The sequence below is a fragment of the Phyllostomus discolor genome, chromosome 4, assembly GCF_004126475.2.
Source record: "Phyllostomus discolor isolate MPI-MPIP mPhyDis1 chromosome 4, mPhyDis1.pri.v3, whole genome shotgun sequence".
NCBI lineage: Eukaryota > Metazoa > Chordata > Mammalia > Chiroptera > Phyllostomidae > Phyllostomus > Phyllostomus discolor.
The window spans coordinates 23,005,270-23,030,494 of NC_040906.2; the positions used below are offsets into that span (position 1 = coordinate 23,005,270).

General features: G+C 34.1%; 2 protein-coding genes across 11 annotated transcripts in view; one reads left to right on the forward strand and one right to left on the reverse strand.

Annotated features, from left to right (window-relative positions):
* METTL21A (methyltransferase like 21A) overlaps window positions 1-25,225 on the forward strand; it is a 53,259-nt gene that overhangs the window by 15,360 nt on the left and 12,674 nt on the right. The window lies entirely within an intron of this gene.
* CREB1 (cAMP responsive element binding protein 1) overlaps window positions 290-25,225 on the reverse strand; it is a 58,329-nt gene continuing 33,393 nt past the window's right edge. For all 9 annotated transcript variants that reach the window (XM_036022974.1, XM_036022971.1, XM_036022973.1 and 6 more), the window contains 5 exons: window positions 25,049-25,149; window positions 21,095-21,237; window positions 16,519-16,701; window positions 14,552-14,702; window positions 290-6,851 (listed from right to left, as the gene is read on the reverse strand). In XM_036022974.1, coding sequence (XP_035878867.1) covers window positions 6,707-6,851; window positions 14,552-14,702; window positions 16,519-16,701; window positions 21,095-21,237; window positions 25,049-25,149 — 723 coding nt within the window. In that variant the 3' untranslated portion in view covers window positions 290-6,706. The remainder of the gene's footprint in view (window positions 6,852-14,551; window positions 14,703-16,518; window positions 16,702-21,094; window positions 21,238-25,048; window positions 25,150-25,225) is intronic.

Genomic DNA, 25,225 nt, shown 5'->3' on the forward strand with positions numbered 1-25,225 from the left:
TGCAAAGACAAGCATGAAGAGAAGGTAGGAACCCTACGCTTTTATTGGAGATTCATCCAAGCACCTAAATGTGGCTGACAAGCCGGGTAATGCTGGTTTATGCCTGCTGTCCCTACTAACATTACCCTTTCACCTTCAAAAATGCCTATTTCCATAATAAGTTATGTGGTCACTCTTGTAGAAGGAAAAAAGGAATGAAAATCATGTAATTCCTTTAATGCAATAGCTGGTGTAACAGGTACTGTAGAATAAAATCCACTGTTATTTTCAGAAGATGAATTAGTAAGAGTCTTTTGTTTCAAGCAAAGAGATTATAACCACATTCCCTTCTTTTATATGATCACAAAACTTCAGCATTTTAAGGGAACCTGAGAAGGTATCTATTCTTATTGTTCTTCCAATGCAAACATGCACATTGGAGATAGCTGGTCAGGTTTTCAACAGGGTGGTAACATCTCCAAGTCTTCAAGAAGGCACTGTTCAATCTCCCTGAACAAGGAAATCTTGCACTAAAAATTAGGAAGACAATAAAATTAACTGAAGATGTGTTCTTGCTGCTTGAATTAGTTTTCTGTTGATGTGCAACACAAGCCTGTGATATATTCTAACGTAACTTTGCTCATTTAATAAATGTTAAGTCCAAGAAAATATAGCTTAATGTTACCAGCGAAAAGCAAAATACAGAGATCCCACCCCCAAAAATGAGACAACAGTCTTTAAAAGCATGTTTATGTGACTGCACGTAAATGTGTGTAAAAGGGCATTATGACAGTTTTTACCACAAAGATTACAGTAAGAAAAAGCACTTTATGACAATATTTCACAAATTCACAAGGATCACTTTAATATACAAAGCAATGCTACCATTCTGAACACAAAGCAGCTAGTATGTACATAGTGTTAATAAAATGCTTTAGAACTCAGTACATTTTTTTTTTCTTTACACGGGTGAAGCACAAAAAGATTTAGGTAAAAAAATTAAAACAGGGATGCTTCTAGAATGTACGAAATTTTATTAGAAATGTATATTCCTTATTATAGTTCTTTATTTAGTATTCAACTCTAATAGCAACATCAGAGTTAAAAATCAATACCCTGTTTTGTGCTGATAATTTTGGGGGAGGTATTCGTTACCCCAATCCTCAAGAGAAAACAAAAAAAAGCAAACACCTCTTTCTCTAGAAACTTCCCTGATTATTGTTTCTAAAAAGTTTCAAGTGATACTCCTAGGTCAGAAATAACTCCTTTTTGGGGTGGGGATGACAAGTGACGTGTGGACAGATCAGTCAGAGACAACTCGACACGGAAAACTGCTAACAAGCACTCTCCCTACCACCCCCAATAAATCTAATCACAGAAAAATGTCGACAAATTATTTCCCACTTTTAATATAAATAATTTTATTACTTATTACATACACAAATTGGAGTGGCGTCTGGATAAAAATACGTCTATAAAGCATTTACCAATTCAATTTTAATAACGTAAGAAAATAAAACCTCCCAAACACAATGCTAGATCATTTCACTTGGCCAATTAACGTAAGATTGTTATCTGCAGGGATTTTTTCCTTCCCTACCAATGTTGCAACTATTTCAGATTTACTTTCACATCTCCGAGATGCTTCTCAGACAGAAGCTTAGAAATGCTATACTTCTGTAGGCAAGTAACAAATAATGCCTGTGTAACAGTAGGTACAATTTGAATTTCCTACTGCTTGACCTTCTCTAAAGACATTTCCTAAAGACTGTTTTCCTTTTTCTTGCTGGTGACAATTAACGTACCCCGTTACACCAAGCTAGGACCTGCAGCCACAGTACCAGAACGCAGATGGGTCGGTATTTTCTCCCTGTGCTCAACAACTCTGCCTGTTCTGTGGTATCAATTTTGCTTCGCAGGCTTTGTTCTATTTTTTTTTTCTATTTTATTTTTTTAAAAAATAAATTTCAAGCTAAAACACCTGAAATATAATCCTTCCATTCAAATATTATCTGGTCCCTCTTAAAAGTTTGCCTGCCCCCCTGAGGACACGTACAAAGGCTTAAGCTACATTCACTAATCAGCAAGAACTTATCATAAGCATGCGAGACAGATGGAACTTCAGCACCCTGTTTGATTTATTTGAAATTCTTCCATACTGACTCAGCTTCACGATATGTTCGACCCCTCAGGGATCAGTGCCTCTCCTAGCCATTGATTCTAGAAAGTCAAGGAAACCAGTTCCTAGAACATACAGCGACTATGCAGTCAACTTAAAAAAAGTCAATGTATCAACATTAAAGTACTCAAGATGTATGAAAGCCACTCGCAGGTTCTAGTTGTGCTTTGTACAACCGAGTGAGCAAATGTACCCCACCGCTCTCCACCTACAGGCAGCACACTGCACTTTCTCCCTCCTCATCTGCAGTCAGTCAGAACTAAGCAGCGTGTCTCGTATGTTAACAAGGCCAATTTTAGGTGAAATGAATTCAGTCAAGTGATTACATGCAAGTCTCCATTATGGCAGTACTAAACTGCCTTGAAAAATCTTTTACCATTCTAGACAAATCCATGGATATCTTGGCATCCTGCAGACAGTACTATTGTTGGGGCGAGGATAAGAGTCTATTTAAAATTGTAAATATTTATTTACTTGAGTTGCTTTTTTCCCTATCTTTATCCATAATGAAAAAAGAATAAGGATTTGGACTCCTCTTCTATTTAATTGGGCTAGTCAAATCTAATTTCCTGATTCATTGAAAAGTTTACATTAAAAAATGTCCAGTTACTTAAAGAAAGGAGAAAGACTAAGTTGACAATGAATTGATGAGGGAATTTCTCAAGTTGCTAATACCCGAACTGGGTCATTTTTAAAAGTGCAAGTTACACCAAACATTTACAAAGAATATAATGTAAATATAATCCAAATAAATACACAACTTTTGTATTAAGTCAATGGGACACAATACACCAATAGTTCTCAGGGCTACAAAGACAATAAAATAAAGCCTCTTGAAAAATAACTGAAAAGGTATATAATCACTGTTTCTAAAACACACTTTAATTAAAAAATCTTAACTTTAAGACATAAGCTTTATTTACTCCTGCAAAATGAAGCAGCCTCTTTGATCTTGAAAATAAAGACCAATTTATGCTGACTGTAGCTAATCATAGAATTTAAAACATATTAAAAGTGAAAAGAAATCTAAATGGAAGTCACTTCAAGTAAGCAAATGCATCCTGATTTAAACAAACTTGCTTTTTCTCCCTAAGCCTTTGTACGATTCCACATGTCACCCAAATGGTTGAAATGATGATAGAGATTCAGCCTGAGAGACAGAGATGACCTTCAGCCACATGGCTTCTGGCTGGACAACCTGCCTGGCTGGTATTGTGCTTTCCCGTACAAGCACTGCTGCCGACCTACCACACAAACACATTTTCTGACAAAATCCCTGCTCAAATGAAAACACCCAGATCCTCCCCTAGGATGATTTTTTGAAACAGCAGTGGTACCTTTTAGAAGCTATCTTTAAAGTGTTCTTACCACTGTTATAGCTGCCAGAGACAAAGCATATAAACCAAATACTTTGGGGGGTAGAGGAAAGTTTTCAAGTGACTAATAACATATTTAAAAGTATCAAACAAAAAAAATGAAAAGAAATACTTGGAAGAAAATTAGAGGACAAAAAAATCAATCATGAGTGCTGGAGTAATGCAGTCTAAGAAACTACAAAAAGATATGCAATAGAACACGCAAAAATGTAAAAATTCATCTGACCTCAATATACTATAATACTCAGCATTCCTGACTTAAAAGCTCTCAGAGCTTCAGAGATTATATACTGTATGTATGTATATATATATATGTACACATATATTATACAAATGCCACCCCCCCAAAATATCTAAATGAACAGCACCTATGACAGTATTATGGTTGCCAACATGGTACTTGAGTTTGAAAAAGAATGAACGTCAAGTTACATCTGATAGCAATTTTTTTAAACAATGTGAACACATTGGATCTAGCCCTTTCTAAACCACTTTTCAGTTAAACACTATCAAAGCTTGAAAACTAACAGTAATATCAAAAATAAACCCCTCCCACTTCATTTTTCATTAGTTAATCTGTTCTATAGATAAAAGTGCCACATGGCCCTATATTTGCAAAGTGATACCAAACTATTTTCTAGCCAAATCAATAGCTATGTACAGATTCCTATGATGACATTTTCATTCCCTTTTGGCCAATACGAAGAGAAAAAAACATTACTGGTAATGTGGCCACATATGTTCTTGGCTACAAGATTTTTTAATTGTCATTTTCATAATAAAAATTCTCAAAGTTGCATGCTTAAAAACACCTTTCCCCCAATGGTTGTTTAAAAAAAAAAGTCTGCACAAAAGATTCTTAATTTCTATCTGTATAAACTGAAATCTTCAAGTCTCTCCAAGGTTCTGAAACAGATTTATCAACAGAATACATTTCTTACCCCACCATTAAGTAACTGACCAAGCCAGTGCAATCATCCTCAAGATAGGAAGGACTCCATCTTTGTAACTTACAAACTCAACTAGCTAATACGGAAGTGATTGCGTCTTGATATATCAGGGACTAAGAGGACCACCGACTTTCTGATCAGATAGAAAGTCCCAACTTTTGAAAAAACATTTAACTTTAGTTTACAACTTACTAAATACTAGGCAATTTTCATTTATAAAGCTTTATGACATTCAAAATGTTCACTTTGACATTTCGACTCATTATGAAAGAATTCTAGTTGGTGAATCAATTTGTGATTTTGCTCAGTTTCTGTTAAACCAGTTTTGGAAAATGACATAAGTGTGCTACTATACAAATAACTTTTATGCTATAACTTTCCCCGTTAGCTCAGCAGGATAAACATCAAACGATACAGTCGTTTGAAAGCCTTCTTGAGAACCTGACGCATTGTCCAAATATACTACACCACTCAATTCTTAGAATGACGCTCCTTCATAAACTCTGTTTATCCTTGAAAAAAGACAATGGTTTGTTATAAACAAAAATATACCATTTACAAATATTAATTTAAAATCTTACTTTTTAAAATGGACCCAATAATTAACATCCACTTGCATATTTTAACACATTAACAACTTTAAAAAATAACCATGACTAAATATAAAACATTAATTTTCTAGACTCTTTTCTAAAAGAAATAATCTTCTCAAGTGAAAAATTATATCTAACATTATGTCAATCTCTAATTTTTAAAATCCACCTTAGTCTTTTCTAGTCTTATTTTCTCTTAAATGATAACTTTTAGATTTATCAGGCTTAGTGAATAAAATGATTAATTAATAACAAGTAGTAATGAAAACAATGTATGATACATACAAACACAGGCTGTTATAATTAGGAGTTAAAAAATGTATCTCCTTTATAGAATGACGAAGACTATATAGCATATTGGAAGCCTAAAGCACAATTATCCTTTTTAGAGGAAAACAAATGCTTCCGAGAATGATACTCGAAATATTGTAGTACAGCAGTCATTCAAATATGTCTGAAGAAAATGACTTTCCTCGCCACATGTAATAGTGTACTTTTTAGAGCTATACCTTACAACTTCTCCATTAAAAAATTCACTAGAGATACTGTTAAAATGTGTTAATATGGAAAAAATTTAAAATAAGTAGTTTTCTACAACATAACATTTTATAAACAAATATATTACATATCACTTTGCTTTACTTAATCTTGAAGGCTTTCCTGTTGGTGGTATAATGTAAGTGCAAATGGGAACCGTTTAATTAGAAATTTTTTAAAGTAAATGATTGACAATATAAATATTTTTGGAGGCGATGACAAAAACATTTATTTAAAAACCTTGTCATATAACTCAGAGGGCTGGTTTGAGTAAAGAGCATCTTTTCACTAAGAATTTAATACTAACTAAAACAAGCTTTGTACTTATATTTACTTCATTTTAACTTAAAATACCATGCTTTTTTCATTCAGTTTGTTACTTCTTTTAATGTATTCAAAAACATTGAACACATACAGAACTGAATTAAGAAGCAACAACTGCCCTATGGAAGAGCTGTAGTTAATACAGAATGTTTTTAAGAATCAAGGACAAGTTTTCAGTATTGAAGAGAATATACATAGAAAGCACTCCAAATTCATTCTTAATTTCTTCAACACCATACTAGAATTTTTTTAGGGGATAAGCCTTTTAATGATTTTACATAATTCACAATGAAAATGTGAAAACATGTCAATTTGGCAATCACACTTCTTCATTGCACCTTACTTACTTTATGCATGCGGCCCACACATCACTCCAGCGCAAGAGGCTGGGGTGATTCTGTCCCTAAGGCAATCAGTGCGCTCAGCACTAACCTTGGAATATTTTTTAAAAGATTTTCTTTCCTCATTTCCCCCATGATTTTACAAGTAAACCAATTATTAGTTCTTGAGGAGGGTGGGGGATGAAATGTTGAAGTCTCTTCATGATTCCTGGCGCTGAAAACTTCTTGAAGGGAGAAGTGGAGGCAGGTGTTGGAACATTCACAGTTTAATGCAAAAGCACAAATGAATGAAATTCTGTAGTTGCTTTCAGGCAGTTTTGCGCATAGAAAAAAAGACATGTTTAGAAAATAAAATGTTTATTTTGTCTTTCTGCTTGTGGCCAAGTCAGTTCTTTTTCCACCATACCGGTGAAATTTAAATCCCAAACTAATCTGATTTGTGGCAGTAAAGGTCCTTAAGTGCTTTTAGCTCCTCAATCAGTGTCTTGTTTTGGTTTTCAAGTACTGCCACTCTGTTTTCTAAACATTTCACATATTCTTTCTTCTTTCTGCGACACTCTCGTGCTGCTTCCCTATAAGCAAAAAAGGACAGGAAAAAGTATGTGACATTTCTGTATCACTTATTTTGGGTTAGAATACACTTCTTAGAGATTTAGCTCATATATCATTTTAATATATTATAAATTTAGCATTTGGAAAAAATACAGAATCAATTGGAGACTGCCTTACATAAACATTTAATTTTAATATACCATAGAAGTTTGATTTAAAACTTCTTTTGATGTGAAAACCCCACAAACAACAAAAGGGCTGAACTATCACTTAAAAATTATATTTAAAAAATGCATCATACCTATAAAACTTGAAAATCTATCAATTATCGGTAACTAAGAAAATATTAAATTTTAGTGTGAAAAACATCCTTCAATGATCTCACAAGCTCATTTCAAGGCATTTAAAAAAATCTAACACAAGTCTCATCAACAGATGATGTTGAGGAAACATGCAAAAGAAAGTTGGACCCTTAGCTTATACCACATACAAAAGTTGAATCAAAATGGGTTAAAGACCTACACACCAGGACCAAAAACTATACAACTTCTTTAAGACAACAGAGGGGAAAAAGCTTTAAGACACTGGATCTGGCAGTGATTTCTTGGCTATGCCACCAAAAGCACAGGCAACAAAAGCACAAGGAAGTGAATGGGAAAAGGGGACTATGTCAAACTTAAAACTTATGTGCACCAAAGGACACAATCTACAGAGTAAAGAACAACCTATGGAATCAGAGAAAATATTTGCATATCATGTATCTGATAAGGACTTAATATCCAGAATATACAAAGAACTCTTAAAACTCAACAAATTAAATTGATTTAAAAAATGGGCAAAAGACTTGAACAAACATTTTTCCAAAGATATACATACATATGGCCAACAGCACATAAAAAGATGTTCCACATCAATCTAATCATTAGAGAAATGCAAATCAAAACCACAGTGAGAAATAACCTCTCAGCCATTAGGATGGCTACTACAAAAAATGCAAATAGCAAATAACATGTGTTGATGGGGGTGCAAAGAAATAGGAAAACTTGTGCACTATTGATAAGAATGTCAAATGGTACAGCCACTATAGGAAACACTATGGCAAGTCCTCAAAAAATTAAAAACAGGATTACCATATGACTCAGCAATACCACTGTTGGGAATATATCCAAAAGAATTTACAGCAGGACGCTGAAGAGATATTTGCACACCCGTGTTCGTAACAACATCATGCACCAGAGCCAAGAGGTAGAAGGAAAGCAACCCAAATATCCAGGGATAGATAATACATTTTAAAAACATGGTGTATAAGTAAACAATGGAGTATTATTCAGCCTTAGAAAAGGAAATCCTGTCATGTACCATAACATGAATGAAACTTGAGGACATTATGCTAAGTAAAACAAGCAGTCACCAAAGACAAATACTGTATGATGGTACTTAGATGAAATATCTTAAGTAGTCAAACTCATAAAAACAGAAAGAAGAATGGTGACTGCCAAAGACTACAGGGGGAGGAGCAGCTGAGGGAAGTCGTTTCTTAGCGAGTTTCCATCTCACAAGCTAAAAAGGTCTAGAGAGCTGTTGCACAGTAATGTGAATATACTTCACACTACCAAACGGTATACTTAAAAATGGTTAAGATGGCAATTTTTTTTAACTAATATAAAAAAATTTTAAATCCAGCAGATTAAAAGTAATAAAAAATACTTTTTAGCAAGCTACTAAATCACTATCACAGGGACTTGCACAAGGCAGGTACTTATTGTTGAATGAATGTAAGAGTTGAAAGCAGAAAAGTTTTAAGTCTTTAAAAAATGCCCCCCCATCAATTTATAATCATTCATTTACCACAGTGGCAGTATAATACAGCAATTAAAGAGTAGTAGCTTCACTGTATCAGATTTAATTTTAAGTGATTTTATGCCTTATCAATATATGTGACCACAGGCAAATTATATAACCTTAGCTTCCTGACTAAAAAGAGATAATACACCTACCTCAAAAGTTTTATGAGAATTAAGGAATATATGAAAAGTGCATTAAATAGTGGCTGGCATTTTGCAAATGCTACATATGCATTAGCTATTATTATTTCTAGATAACTCAAATGGCAGTCTATTATAATCTCATTAATGTCTTCATCCCTATGGAGCCTATTGATTCAAAGAAAGAACGCATTTTCTTATAATGCAAGCTAATTTTTGGAATTAAAAAACTGTACCCAGTGTTGTATGTCCATGGTAGATATGGACAATGTATGATCCTGTGCAAGAAAATTTTTTTTGGAAATAAGTTAAAAATGGCCCAACATTCTACTGAGCATTGAAGAAAAGTCAGGAGGTTTCCAAAGTTATACTACTATGATCCTGTAAGTAACTCCTAACTTTTTCTCACCGAAATCAGTACAACTGTTCCTCATTATCAAGGGGCCCCACAGATACCAAAATCTGTGGATACTTAAGTCCCTTATATAAAATAACATAGTATTTGCATATAACCTAAACACATCTTTTGGTATACTTGAAATTATCTCTAGGCACTGGCTGGTGTGACTCAGTGGGTTGAGTGCCAGCCAGCCTGTGAACCAAAAGGGTGCTAGTTCAATTCCCAGTCAGGGCACATGCCTGGGTTGTGGGCCAGGTCCCCAGTTGGGGACATGTGAGAGGCAACTGATCAATGTATATCTCCCACATCAATGTTTCTCTCCCTCTCTTTTTTCCTCCCTTCCCCTCTCTCTAAAAATGAGTAAATAAAATCTTTTAAAAATCTCTAAGTTACTTACAATACCTAATACAATATGAATGCTATTAAATAGTCACACTGTATTGTTTAGTGAATAATGACAAGGAAAAAGTCTGTACATATTCAGTACAGACACAACCATCCTAGGTCTAATAACATGAGCAACAACATAGTATTTTTTTCCAAAAATTTTTGATCTGCAGGTGGCCGAATCTACAGGTGCAGAACCCGAAGATATGGGGGGCTGAATACTATATTGTTGTGAAAGTTACAATGTTTCTCATAAAAATGAAAACAGTAGGCTAAGGAAATTAACTTACTTCTTCAATGCAAGGTCTCTTTGATCTTTTTAATATACTAATCTCCAAAGGGAAATTCTATGTATAGCATTCCCCAAACTGAATTTGACTACGTGATGCTTTTTTGTTTGGAGGTGGGAGGACCACTGTCACGAAGAATGACGCTCAGTACAGGCACAATTTAAAATAAGCAAATGTGGATAACAATTCAATACAGGATGTCAGACTAGCAAGAATTCTAAACTGAGGGTGAGGAAACTTGGGTTCAGATCCTCACTTCAACATTAACTACTTGTGTAGTTCCCAGCCCTTTCCATTTAAGGGTTGTTCCTCATCAGCTTAAAAAAAAAAAAAAAGGCTAATCAACCTGTCCCAAACCAAGACCATTAGCTTTATATTAACAAGTATGCAGAACCAGAAAATAAACCTGACATGTCACTCTAAAGCACCAATTTTAATTGATAGGGCAGAGGGTAATTAAGCACTTTCATATTAAAATAAGCATCAGTATATTTTGGAATAAAATACAAAATTCAAATGAACTTTAAACAAAAAATTAAAGAACTCTTTAGTGTGAAGAATGCCTCTTAAAGCTTCTCAAAAATTTCGATCTGAATATTTTTAAGGGCAGAAGAAAAGGAAAGGACTCTTCCAGTGGATGGGTGAGGATGTGGGGTGATGATGAAATGGATTGCCGATGTCTCCACCAGTATAGAAACAGGATTTTATCATTCCAAGCATTTATGCAAACAGATAGCCTATACATTCTGAAATTAACTTGATACACATTTTTAGAAAAAAGTTCTTTCACATTATATCCTCCTCCTATATTTACTAAACTAATTGTATGCCTATATGTGATACTAATTGTTTCATTTATTCTTTCCTTCTCTTGGCATCTTCAATTCTTCCATACTACCTTCTTTTTTGTCTTTTGCATTCAAAAAAGTTTATCAATTGCACTGATTTTTTAAACAAGTCATTTATTCACTCAGTCATTCATTTATTCACTCTTTCATTCATTTTTGGTCCCTTGACCAGGAATCAAACCAATGACCTTTTGCTTTCTAGGACTATGTCCAACCAACGTAAACAATTTTTTTTTCTTTTTACTGTAAAGGGCCAGAATGTAAGTATTTTAGGCTCTTAGACCCAATGGGCTCTGTCACAACTTACTCAACTCTGCTATTGTATCATATAAGCAGAAAAGGATAATAGATAATTAAATGAGCATGACTATGTTCCAATAAAACTTTATAAAAACAGACAGTGAGGTGCAGTTTGCTAACTTCTGACACAGATTAGTGATTTAAAACTTTCTTTTCTAACATAAGTATTTAAAGGTGTAAGTTTCCATCTCAGCACTGACTGAGCTGCATCCCACAAATTGTTGTCACAAATTGAACTGTCCTCTATCTGTTAAAGAAATTCAATTCACAGTTTTTAAAAAAGCCTTTCAAAAAATGAAAACCCTAGGCCCAGATGGTTTCACTGGCAAATTCTACCAAATATTTAAGGAATAGACAACACTAATTCTATACAAAGTCTTTCAGAAATAAGAGAACACTTCCCACATCATTTTATAGGCTAGCATTACTCTGATAACAAATCCAGACAGAAGCATTAGAAGAAAACTAAAATTCTCTATCAGTCATGAATGCAGATGCAAAAATCCTCAACAACATACTAGCAGATCAAATGCAGCAATATGTAAGAATGACAGTACATCATGATCATGTGTGAGTTCATCCCAGCATGCATTCATAGCTCAACACTGGGAAAAAAATCAATGTACTTTACCCTATTAATAGACTAATTAAGAAAAATCCTATGTTCACCTCAATAGATTCAGAAAAGCATCTGACAAAATTTAACAACTACCATATTTTGCCATGTAAAAATGCTGCTCAAATGTATAATGTGCATCCTTATTTTTCCCTCCAAAATTTGGGCAAAAATGGCACATTATACACAGCAAAATATGGTATTCATGACAAAAACTCCCACAAAACTAGAAACGAAAGAGAACTTCTTACTGTAATAAAGAGTATTTACAAGGAACCTGTAGTTATCATATTTATGTTCTCTCAAAGATGCCCAGCCTTAATCTCTGGAACCTGTGAATATGTTACCCAACATAGTAAGAGGGGAATTAAGGTTCCAGATAGAATTAAGGTTGAGAATCAGCCGACCTTAAATAGGAAAATTTTCCTAGATTACCTGGGTGGGCACAATGCAATCAGAAAGGTCCTTAAAAATGGAAGAGGGAGGGAGAAAATCTGACTACAATAGGAAGACACTGTCCATATTTGTCAGCAACATGATTGTAGAAAATGCCAAAAAAATCTACAACAAAGCTCCTAGAAATAATAAGTAAATTTAGAATAGTTACAAGATAAAACATTAAAAGAAGCGTCAATTTTATTTCTATATACCATCAATGAACAACTCAATATTTCAATTTAAAAAACATATATACTATTTAAAATACTCCCCCCGACCCCCTAGAAAATCCAAACTGAAAGCCCCTAAGTATTTAGGTTTAAATCTAACAAAATATGTATAGGAACTATATGCTGAAAATGGAGCATGTAGTGTGTTCACAGAATGGAACAATCAGTATTGTTAAGATGTCAATTCCCCTCAATTTGATCTATAAACTCCAACACAATCCTAATCAAAATCTCAGCAAACTTTCTCACTGACATCAACAAACTGATTCTAAAATTTATACAAAAATGCAAAGGAACTGGAAGACTAAAACAATTCTGTAAAAGAACAAAGTTGGAGGATTCACATTAGCAAACTCAAAACTTACTGATAGTAATCAAGACAGGGTAATACTGGAGAAAGTATAGACACAGACCAATGAAAATAGCTAGACAGCTCAGGAACAGACCCACACAAATACGGTCTGTTAGTTTTCGACAAAAATGCAATGGCAATAGAGAAAGAACAGTCTTTTCAAAAAATGTTACTAGACAAATGGATGTCCATATGCAGAAAATGAACCTTAACACATCTCACAACTAATACAAAAGTTAATTCAAAGGGGATCATAGACCTAAATGCAAAAACAATCTAACACTTGCTATAGAGCAAATGGAACTCTCATACACTGCTGGTGCACATGCAAAATGGTATAGCCACTTTGGAAAACAGTTTGGCAGTTTCTTATAAGGTTAAATATATACTTACTATTCCACTCAGCCAGACCACTCCTAGAAATGTACTCAAGTGAGTTGAAAATTCATATAAAAATGTACTTGTAAGTGTTTACAGTACATTTATTCAAAATCTTCCCAAACTGGAAACAACTAAAATAAACTTCAAGGTGAGTGAACAAACTACAATACATACATACAATGAAATACCAGTGATAAAACCAATTATTTATTTATGCAACACTGTCAATGCATCCTCAATACATTTTGCTAAGTAAAAGAAACCAGACCCAAAGGCTATGCACTATATGATCCCATTTATATAAGATTGGGAAAAGGCAACCCTTTTTGGTGGTTGTGGGATCCTGGTATAAAAAGGAGAAAATGGAGGTTTAAAAGGTTAATATGTTCTTCCAAAGCCACAACACAAGGGACAGAACCAGAACTTGGATACAGATCTACGTTCAATCTGTTTCTTTTACTTTATTCATCGTGTTTAAAGAACATTGGGGTGAACAGCAGAGGAATATTTTTACCAATTTATAACTTTTTATATCTTATATACCTTATTTTTATTTTATTTGCTTTGTCTTATGTCATTTCTATATTAAAATCCTAAACTAAATATTTAAATGTTAAGCTAAAGAAAAAATACTAAGGTAAATGCCAAGTAAATAAAAATATTTTATTGTTTTGTGATGATAAAACCATTTAAAGCTATGAATTTACTTTATGAGAAATGGATTTTCATAGATTTTTGATATGCAACTTTTTTTTTAAAGATTTATTTATTTTTAGAGAGGGAAGGGAGGGAGAAAGAGAGAGAGAAACATTAGTGTGCAGTTGCTGGGGGCCGTGGCCTGCAACCCAGGCACGTGCCCTGACTGGGAACTGAACCTGCGATGCCTTGGTTCACAGCCCAAGCTCAATCCACCGAGCCACGCCAGCCAGGGCGATATGCAACATTTTTATTGCAGCATTTTCTTGAGGTTAATTCTATTTTAAGATTTTGTTAATAACAAGGTATTCTCAGACAATCCATTTTCAAAGAATATTTGGGTGCTAAACTGTTACTATTTTGAGTAAAGGTAATATTCACTAGGACATGGATTGGCCATCATACGTTTACTATATTGCAAATAAATTTAACATTTAATTTTAATATACGTACATGAAACTCTTGATCTTGCAATATACTGCTCATGGAAAGAAACAATTTTAAATAACCTAGCCAGCTGGTTGAAGCCTAATGAATATATAGCAAATTGTGCACTAAATCTCTTATGAGGAAAATGCATGAAAGAAAACTACTTCATGATCAAAGATTAACCCGTAATCCTGTTGGCCATCTCGTAAGTGCAACTTATTAAATGAAGTTTCAGCAAGACCCATCAGTTCTACAAGAAAAAAACTCAACACCAAGATCCCATTGTCAGCAGATGTGAAAGACACACATCTGAAGAATCTGAAGACATACCTCACTTACACCAATCTCAGTAAATGCAACGTACATACCTATTCTTCATGAGGCGCACCTCTCTCTTCCGCGCGGCTTCTTCAGCAGGCTGCGTGGGGAGCGCTGGCGAGGACGCCATAACCACGCCGGGGGCAATGGTGCTTGTGGGTGCCGTGCGGATCTGGTATGTTTGTACATCTCCAGAGGCAGCTGGAAAGAAAAATGAACATGGTGTAAGACACTGAAGCACTGTGACCTGGTAAAACTAGGGAGGTCAATCATCAATCTAAACATACATTTTGGATTAAAAGGGGAAAAAAAAAAGGAACAGGTGATTCTGACTAAAATGTTGACAGAGTCAGCACTCTTTGGGTCATTACTGAGAATAGTTCCCGACTGAATGTGTTTATTAGCATAGGCACTTGGGTGAAAGAGGTCTTAACCCTATACACATCTGCTGGGTTATTTATCTTTCATTGGAATGCAGTTCTATTCTGTTAACATGCTTACCAACCTTAAGTCTAAAAGGTAAGTAGGGCACAGCTTGGATCATCTTCCTAGATATAGTCCTCAATGTCTTCCTTTGATATTGGTAAATTCATATTAAAAAATTTCAAGTAGACTCTTGCCACGACATAAAAACGACCATGATTTTTCATAAAATAGCAAAATGGAAGAGAAAATAAAGCATTATGGTCAACTATTATAAATTTCTAATTGACACAAAACTGTAAGTATGAAAGTGTACCAAGTGATGCCAATTATATCATCTGTAAACACTGTTTTAATGTAAATGATAACGACTAAATAAACTCAAGTTTTATTCTAACTAAATGATCCATCACTTGTGAAAAGAAATACAATCACTACTTGTCAAACTGCTTTTAAAAACAGCTTAATAATATGCCCACCTAAGAGAAGAAACCTAACATTATCTGAATTTGAAGATCTTTGTTCTTATAAAATTATCCATGTTTGTTAATATCAATTAAAATGTGTAGTTTGAGTGGAAAAGATTTATATACTAAACATGTTACCATCTTCAAACTGACGTTCAGAATTCAAATTCACTGACATCCTGCTTTACAATTTTTGAGTACCTGCATGTAAAGTGAAAAGGTGTTTTACTCCCATTAACAAGCAAAATATTATCTTCTTCAAATATTTCAGTAACAGAATATATTCTGTAAATACATTAGGGCCCTTTTAAATAAATTATGACTCTCTCTAGTTGATGTTTCAGAATTATTCAAAAAATTTTCATCCATAATGAAGGGGCACACCTGTCATTCCCTAACAGAGCCAAAACATATTATTAACAAAAACATTTTAAAACATCTTTTATTTCTTTAATATGCAAATTTTCAATCAGGCATTAGGCCATATTCTTAAAATACTGAAATAGTTAAAAAGAAAAATGGTCAACTCCTATCTATAAAGACTCCTGAAAGAAAGTAGAATAAAACAAAACAAAATTTAAAAAGCTACTTCTGTAGTTGCATACTGGTACAAAATTTTTCAGAACATGCTTTCATTTGAAATAAAAAATGATCATCTTAGAAATGAAGGTATAAACTGCTTTTGACTAAAAAAGCAGAGAAACAATTTTGAATCTCCAAAGAGTCTGATCAATAATTTAGTAAAACTCTCATTTGACACATGGAAAAAAAAAAAAAGGCCTGGAGAGGGTGGGTCTTACTCAAGGTCACAGAGCAAATCTATGGAGTTTGATCTAGAATCTAATCCTGGTTTCACTGTTTCCCTTTAACCTATACTGTTTCTCCTACCCCAAAATTCTAGGTGTTAAAGATAGAAATTATATTTTTAAAACAGAAAATAGTTGTTTTTATGCCATGACATTTTGGTCCAACTGTAATAATGGAAGAGTTCATAGAAAATATTATCTATAGTGAAGAAAAATTTACATTTTAACAATGTTTTACAGTATCATACTTACTTTTTTGAGTTTATAAAATTTAAACCTTCCACAGAATTTACCATACCTGTGAAATCTGAGTTCTCTTACCTTGAACGACGACTTGGTTGCTGGGCACTAAGATCTGCTGTCCATCAGTGGTCTGTGCATACTGTAGAATGGTAGTACCCGGCTGAGTGGCTGCTGCATTGGTCATAGTTAATGTTTGCAGGCCCTGTACCCCATCGGTACCATTGTTAGCCAGTTGTATTGCTCCTCCCTGGGTAATGGCAACTAAAACCCAATGGATTTTATTGTTACAAGTTTAATTAATACCATATAGGACTTTTACAACACACTAAACTCAAAGTAGAGTATTTTGTAAGACATGAACTCAGAGAACTGTAACTGCAAATAACAATGCCAAGAAGGATTTGGTACATTCAAGTACTCTTCTGCTCAGGAAACCCATATCCAATTTCCATATATAAATGCACTCAATAAACTACATTATAATTTATAATAATATCTACTAACAATTTTAGAAGTAGTAAATAAGTGAGAAAATACTAAATTCCTTTGGAATTTACTTGGTTCGGAGGAGGTCCTACTTTGTGACCCTGTACTTCCTTTATTCTAGTGTTAACTACCTAATATTTTAACTGTTTAGTATTTGACCCCCAAATTAAATAAATTTCTTGACTGTAGGAAATGTGGTTTTTCTTCTCTACTTTCATGTACTTACTAGTACAATAATGGGCATGTAATAAAAGGTTATCTTAATGAATAATTAATAAAACAGGTCAGTAGCATGTTTTCTCTAACTGCCAGCAATGCACAAACTATAACAAAAGTCCACTCGATGAAACAACTGAAATGTCATATGGAACTTAATTTTCAGAGTCTTTCAGGGAGTTTAAAGTCAGAGCTTTATGACCATCATTTAGGAAAAAAAATACCTCACTGCTATTTCTAAGTTATGTATCCAAGCATTCTCATCTGGGGTCTTTTATTGATTATTTATTAATTAACTATACTTGTCATTCATTCACTGTTACAAAGTAATCATCTGTTACAAAGATATTACACTTTATTAAAAAAAAAAGGTGAATCACCTTTATGGTTGAGTACATGAAAAAAAGAGAAATAGATCATTATTTTATTTGGAAGAAGTAATCCTTTAGGTATCAGCATTAAGATAGTTGGATCCTTCTCTAGATATTCTCCCTGTCAGAGTTTTAAGTTTTCCAAAAAGAGACTAACAATTATATTACATATAAAATTGCATAATGGATTTTTAACTGAGTAAGTCAGTATGTCTGACTTAAGCATGTTACTTTTTGTCTGTTAGAAGGGAATTAACTTGGAATCAACTGTGAGCCATCTCTGGTAACTAATATCCTGAATCATCTGTATATGGAAAATTGATGATCTATTGTTCAATCAAGAAATAACAGTTAATGGCTATGATCTGGTTTACAAATGATATCTGTGGAAATTAAGATACTGGCAAATACAATCCATTCACTTTAACTAATTCCGTAAGTTTTACTTATCTTAGACAAGGCTAAAAAAAAAAAAAGAATATGTAAGAACTATTGAGATTAATATTCCAGGATAACTTGAAAGAATCAGAAGGTTAAGAAATCAAACCACAATTTCTCATATAGAGTTAATAAGCAAATTCCACTGTATTTAACACACAGCTTTCTTCTCGGCTACATACCAATGAACTCATGGTGGGAAGAAAGAAGTAGAAAACTATATATCAGGAGATCTGGGGTCTAGTCCAAGTTCCATCACTAAACTGTTATTTGAATCTGTTATCTCTTCTGTAAAAATAAAAATATCTGGTTCTAGCCACTAAAATACAATTGCTGCAAAAATTAAATGAGATAATGTACATAAAGTACTCTGAAAACTGATGTCTGATCCTATCAAACATAGTTTCTCCTTAATTTATTTATACATTTCATTATTCCAAAAGAATTCTAGATAAGATTTCAACAAAACAAAATTCATTAAACCCTGAGCAGTGTGGCTCGGTTGGTTGTCTTCCCACAAAATGAAATGTGGCCTGTTACATTCCTGGTGGGAACACATGCCTGGGTTGTGGGTTCAGTCCAGGTCAGGGCATGTAGAAGGCTACCAATGGATGTTTCTCTCCCTATCTTTCTCCCTCTTTTCCCCTCTCTCTAAAAATAAACAAAATCTTAAAAAACACACAGACAAAAAACCCCAACTAAGTTCATTAAAATAAGAACACAGAAGTCAAGTGACTGACGTATCTATAGGTGTATTCAATAATTCAATCAGAAAATCTAGACAGAAAGAATAGAGTTAAACATAAACTTGGCTGAGATTCTCAGTAGCTAAAATAAAGAGAAAAACATCATTGGTTATATATAGTTTTATTTAGTGAAACAAAAAATTCAAGTTCAAAATGATATACATGTTTTTCTACCTAAAAACAGACTCTCTCAAATAAGACTTTATTATTGGAGACAGTAAACAAAGTATGGATAATATGGATAAAACTAGCAACAGTATTAATAAAAGAATATAACCAATGTATGGAAGGAACAAAAATTGGTCCAGCCACTGGGAAGAGCAATTGGGCAGGATCTGCTTTGATTTAACAATTCTACTCTGTGAATGCAACTCCACTGAGGCAGTACGACATGAGTAAGAATGTTCATGTAGCATTGTTTGAAACAGTAGAAACGTTCCGAATGTTCACCAGTACCTGTGTGTGTGTGTGTGTGTGTGTGTGTGTGTGTGTGTGGGGGGGGGGGTATTTAAGTAAATGTTCATTTATAAAGTGAAACATAATATAGCTGTTCAAGACATAGCATACATAACTATATGTGTATATATTATCAATGGTATAGAAATAATGTAAGTCTCATTTATACAAAAATACATGACAACATGTGCATGTACAAATGGAATGAAAAAGAATGGAAAGATGTATACTTAAACTCTTACTACTGGGAAGGGAAGAAAAAGATGTTTACTTTTTATTAATGCTATGAACCTCTACCATTTGAATTTTCACAACAATATATTTGTTTAATAACGTAAGAAATATACAAATATGTTGTATAGGTAAGTAGTCATTATAGTGCTTCTTAATGAAAATCAAGAACATAATATTAAGTCACTTCCATCAAGGCCATGTGTGTTTATACACAGAGAATAAGGGATAAAGATAATAACCTTTAAAAATCTAAAAGTATTAACCTTTTAAAATTAGTAATATCCTCAGTTGCTGGAGAGCAGTGTACCAAATTAAACATCTACTTTCCTGAACTTCACTTCCCTGTTTAAGATTCTGATATGCCTCTTGCCAAAGGAACATGCTTTTTAGTTCAAGTGAGAACTGCTAACTGAGTCACTGTCACCAACAGAAGTATGCTGTGTCCTCCAGGCGTGCTGAAGTCGGAAAAAAATAAAGGTCATGTATCTGCATCTTAGAGCACACAGCTTGAACAACTCAAATTGTTTGGATGTAGGGCTAAAAAACACACGTGCATATATATATAGATAGTACCTGTTTATCTCTGCCAACAAAAAAGATAACAGAACTTTATTAAACTCAGAGTGGACAAGAAGCTTAGTCAAAAATGCCTTCCTTCTACTTACTATCAAAAGTTTCCGCTTTGAGAGAGCTAAAAAGTCTGCTACTTACAAATCTGTTGTTAATCCAGCTAGAATGCAAACCAAGTTGAAGTTGTAACTGAAATGCTATTAACTTGGAAATCAAACTTTTATTCATTTCTGACACAGGCTGCAGGGAATTTGAAAACTAAGCAAGCAAAGAAGCTTCAATGTTTGCATTTAATTTGTAATTAATGAACAGAGGACAGAAAACAAAATGGGCAGTACTGAAGTAATGAACAAATCAAAACGAAGAGACCGATATGTGAGGCACTTTGTGAAGGAAAAAGATACTGGGAAAACAGGACAAAAAGCGCCCTTCATACAAATGTCATCGATCTAACAAAAGCAGAACTCAAAAATACTTTATAATAGATTTAGGTGAAAGTTAAGACACGCTTAAGTGTTAAAGATATCACAGAAATAGAAATTGATAATTTTGCAAAAGAAATCTTTGCTTTCTGTGAGCCAGAAAGAACTTAATTCAGCAGTCCTTGTGCTTTCATGATCATATTCACTTCACTACCTTTCCTATGAAAAGGAGTAATAACTGAATGTGCTAGTAGACTGCAGCCAAGCCTCTCCATCCCCACCATGAAACATGAGAAACTACTTACAATGCTAGAAGGAAAGATGAAGTATCAAATAGGTAAATAATGAGACCATTTTGGGCTTTAAACAAAATCAAAGAATGATTATTTTCTTTATCTCAAAAAACGTATGTTCTCTATTCACATCACATACATCACGAAGACGAAAACCCTCAAGGAGTGGTTTGAAAACCTCTACGACTCTCCATGCAGCGGCATAAAGCAAAGGACAGTCGTCTAAAGGGCTTACATACTTGGGTAACCCTAATTAAAACCCTGAAGGAAACAAAATACTTCTGTATAGAACTTTGCATATTGAACAATAAAGGAAATATATAATGACAACAAGCCTGAGAAAAGAGTTGGCACTTCCATGATTCCTTTCAGGAGAATTAGTTTTCATCTCACTTTCCGAAACAGAAATATCTGTTACTCACTGTACTGGCCGCTGCTCGTCTGGTAAATCGGAGTTGGCACCGTGACAGTGGTGATGGCAGGCGCTGACGTCTCCTCTTCAGACTTCTCTTCTTCAATCCTTGGCACTCCTGGTGCATCAGAAGACAAGTCATTCAAAATTTTCCTAGAAAAACAGAATTATATTAATTAAAATAAAGTAACATTAACTGGCTAAATACAATAGGTCAAGATCCAAAAAGTGGTAGGAAGCTGCTACTGCTTAGGACAGAAGTTTAAAACACAAGGATTTACAAAAATAAACTAAAAAAGGGCCAGGGATCTACAATCTATATGTCAAAATGAAACCATATGAGAACCAAAATAAACAAAGGTGAATTTTTCTTTAACCTGAATTTAAAGAAAGACTGTGATTCAAAATCCAGGCGCAAGCAAAGACAAAAAATCCTTTTTTGTGGCAAAGAGCTCCAAAAATTAAGTCAAGAGATGATCAACAACACTAGGAGAAAATGTTTCCCTGTATTTCATATAAAGGGCTAATATCCCTGATATATAAAGAACTCTAAAAACTGATGGGAATAAAAGACCATAATACTGATTTTTAATTTTTAACTTTCAAACTGGCAAAACTTTTTTTAAACAGTGTAAAAAAAACCCAAAGCCTGACTGGTGTGGCTCAGCAGACTGGGTGCCGGCCTGTGAACCAAAGGGTCGCTGGTTCAATTCCCAGTCAGGGCACATGCCTGGGTTGGGGGGGCAGTGTGTGAAAGGCAACCACACACTGATGTTCTCCCTCTTTTTCTTCTCCCCTCCCCCCTCTCTAAATATAAATAAATAAATAAAAACCTTTTTTTGAAAAAAGTGTAATAATATATTCTATTAGCAAAGCTTTGAGAAAACACTTTCAGATTTTGCTGTTAGGAGTGTAAAATCAGAAGATGCTTTACGGAAGTAATTTGATATCTAACAAAACTACATGTTTACATAGCAGTCTTCTAGGTATTTACCCTTAAGATATACTCCCAACAGCACAAAAATACATATGCATAAATACTCATGGTAGCACTCTTTGTAACAGCACATACGGAAAACAATCTACATACCCACACACAGGGGAATGTTGAATAAATTACAGTTCATCCCAGTAATAGATATACATGGTAGCTTTTTGTATAATAAAGTGAAATAAGAATATATATATACGGATCTGCTTATCTGTTCAAGAAAAACACAGAGAGGCTAAACCAAAGTTTAATGAGATCAGCATCTACTGAGGTGGTAGGGAAAGAAGGAGGACAGAAGAAATGAGTGGGGGGAGGGTCCTTCTGACTATGTACACACACACACACACACACACACACACAATTCTAACTTCTGGAATCATGTTAATGTTTCACATACTGAAAAGAAAAGAAAATACATCAACAAGGATGGGGAAAATTATAAAAATGGTGTATGAACAAAAACAAATAAATCTTACCGTATTTCAAATGAATAACATAATCACAGAAGAGAGGGAAAAAACCCTAACTCAAGTCATTTTCAACATCTTAAATTTCCAACAAATCAGTCTGAATAACTTAGCTTTAACAGTCTACCCGAGCTCTGCCCTTCTGTTATTATTGTCACATAATAAATCTTCATAAAATATAGTGTGCTCATTAACAGATTTTATAATTATTATTTTATGTATTGGTCTTTCAAATTATATAGGGAAAAAAGAGGAGGTACAAAGCAAAACTATATGTATTTATATATATATATATATATATATATATATATTTACCTATGTAATTTCTTTTACTGGTATTATATAAAATATTCTGTTATTATCTCTTTAAATAATTTTCTTTCTCCCAATTTCCCCTCTGGAAATTCTATAAATGCTTCTGTGGAAGCACCTCACTTTTATATACTCCATGACTTTCTGCCAGTTTTTCACATTTTCTACTTGTTTTTGTTCTCCATTTTGAGTTACCTTCTCAGTTCACCTCCAGTTTGTTACTGGTGTTTTGTTTTTTAATTTCCCAGTTTGTATTTATTATTTCCAAGATTTCTTACGTATTCTTTTCCGTATCACTTGTTCTCATTTAGTAAAGTCCTATTCTTACTGTAAGTAAGATTTTCTCCTTTATTTCTTTGCAAATGAGAAACAACTATTTTAAACAACTTATAGACTGAATGCTGGTCAACAGATTACACTTCAGCATACATACAACCATCTGAAGAGCATGTTAAAACACAGATTCTACCCTGGCTGGTGTGGCTCAGTTGGTTGGAACATCATCCCATAAAATGAAAGCTAGCGGGTTTGATTTCCAGTCAGTGCACATACCTAGGTTGCTGGTCTGTCCCCAGCTGGGTGCGTAGGGGAGGCAACTGACTGGTGTTTCTCACATTGATATTTCTCTCCCCCTCTCTCCCTAAAATCAATAAGCATGTCCTTGGATGAGGATAAAAAAAATTAATTTTAAAAACACAGATTCCTAGGCCATGTTCCCAGAGTGTAATTCATGAAATACGGGGAAGGACCCACGAATTTGCATTGCTAACCAGATGCTGATTTACCAGTCTGGTCTGTGGACTACATTTTGAATAAGATTGTTTCTAGAACAATGTGTCTCAAACTGAGGTCAAAATCCACATGTGGATCATCAAAATAATTCAGTATGTTACAAACAACATACTGTAAAACAAGAACAGCTGAACATCACCCATGATAAGGGTTAGTATTGCTTTGTGAAAATTTTCTTTCAGATGCCTGTGGACAGATATATACACTCAATATATATGGTATACCTACATTTTTATATATGAATGTGTAATTATATGTATGTGTATAGACAAATGAAAAGATGTATTCTTGCCCTGGCTGATGTGGCTCAGTGGATTGAGTGTGGGCCTGTGAAATCAGGGGTTGCTGGTTCAATTCCCAGTCAGGGCACATGCCTGGGTTACAGTCAGGTCCCCAGTGGGGGGCACACAAGAGGCAACCACACACTGATGTTTCTCTCCCTCTCTTTCTCACTCCCTTCCCCTCTGAAAATAAACTTTAAAAAATCTTAAAAAAACAAAACAAAAAATATATTTTTAATTATGGAGTATGGTTTGAAAAGTTTAAAAGCCATTACTGAACTCCTGCAGTACACATACATCTACTTCTCTTTTGCATGAAGCCAGTGTTCCCTCTTAAGTCTTTTCTTTCCAGACCACTTTAGTCAATTCTCCCCCTGGAAGTACAGTTCACTGAATTGAATTGTGAGGATAGAGAAAAGGGCTAGCTTAGTAGCCAAGTAGAAAAAAAAATTAACCATTCCTCTGAAAAATAGAAATATACATAAAGGAATTCAGACTACTAAAAAGAATAATATTATAAGTTTGAACCTTACATTAAACTGTGAAGTAAGCTTATGAGAATTTGTGGAAGGAATTACTCTTCCTGGAAATATTGAATATGGAGCCAGTATATTCATACTAAAAAAATGGTTTTGGTACATCTTGGAGGCAAGGCATGGACCAGGCAACTTCTCTAGCTGAATATAAAAACTATAGCAAGGTACCCTTAAAATTAGGGGATATCAGCAAAGCATCATTCTGAAACAACTATTAAATTAATAAACAGTTATGTTAAGTACCACTGCACAAGAAATGGTTTGCAAATGTGTTGCTAAGTAGATGAAGAGCAGTCTCAAAACTGTCATGTAACTAGAAACTGCTATAACCTTATCAAGTGTATTTCAAACTTTTAAACAGAAAAGCAGTTGCCAGCATAATCTACAAGAACAGAGCAGGAAGGAAAATACATGTCGGTGTTTATCCAGGACTGTGCAGAGTAAGAAGTGTTCTCACTCTGTATGATAAGCTTTCAACTTATTTTGAGAAAAGTAACTCAAGATGAAGAAAAGTAAGCTTCCATATGGTCTTGAATTGAACAGCTGATTGGTTTTCTGACATCTTTTAACTATTAAATTTCATACCTGTAGGAAGGCCTCCTTGAAAGAATCTCTCTTCGTTTTTGGGAATCAGTTACACTATCCACTGACTCCTGTGAATCTTCACTTTCTGCAATAGTTGAAATCTGAAAAGAATGAAGAATTATCTTGATAATCAAATTTCATTCCCATAAAATTTTTATGAACTAAAAAAAAGTCAAC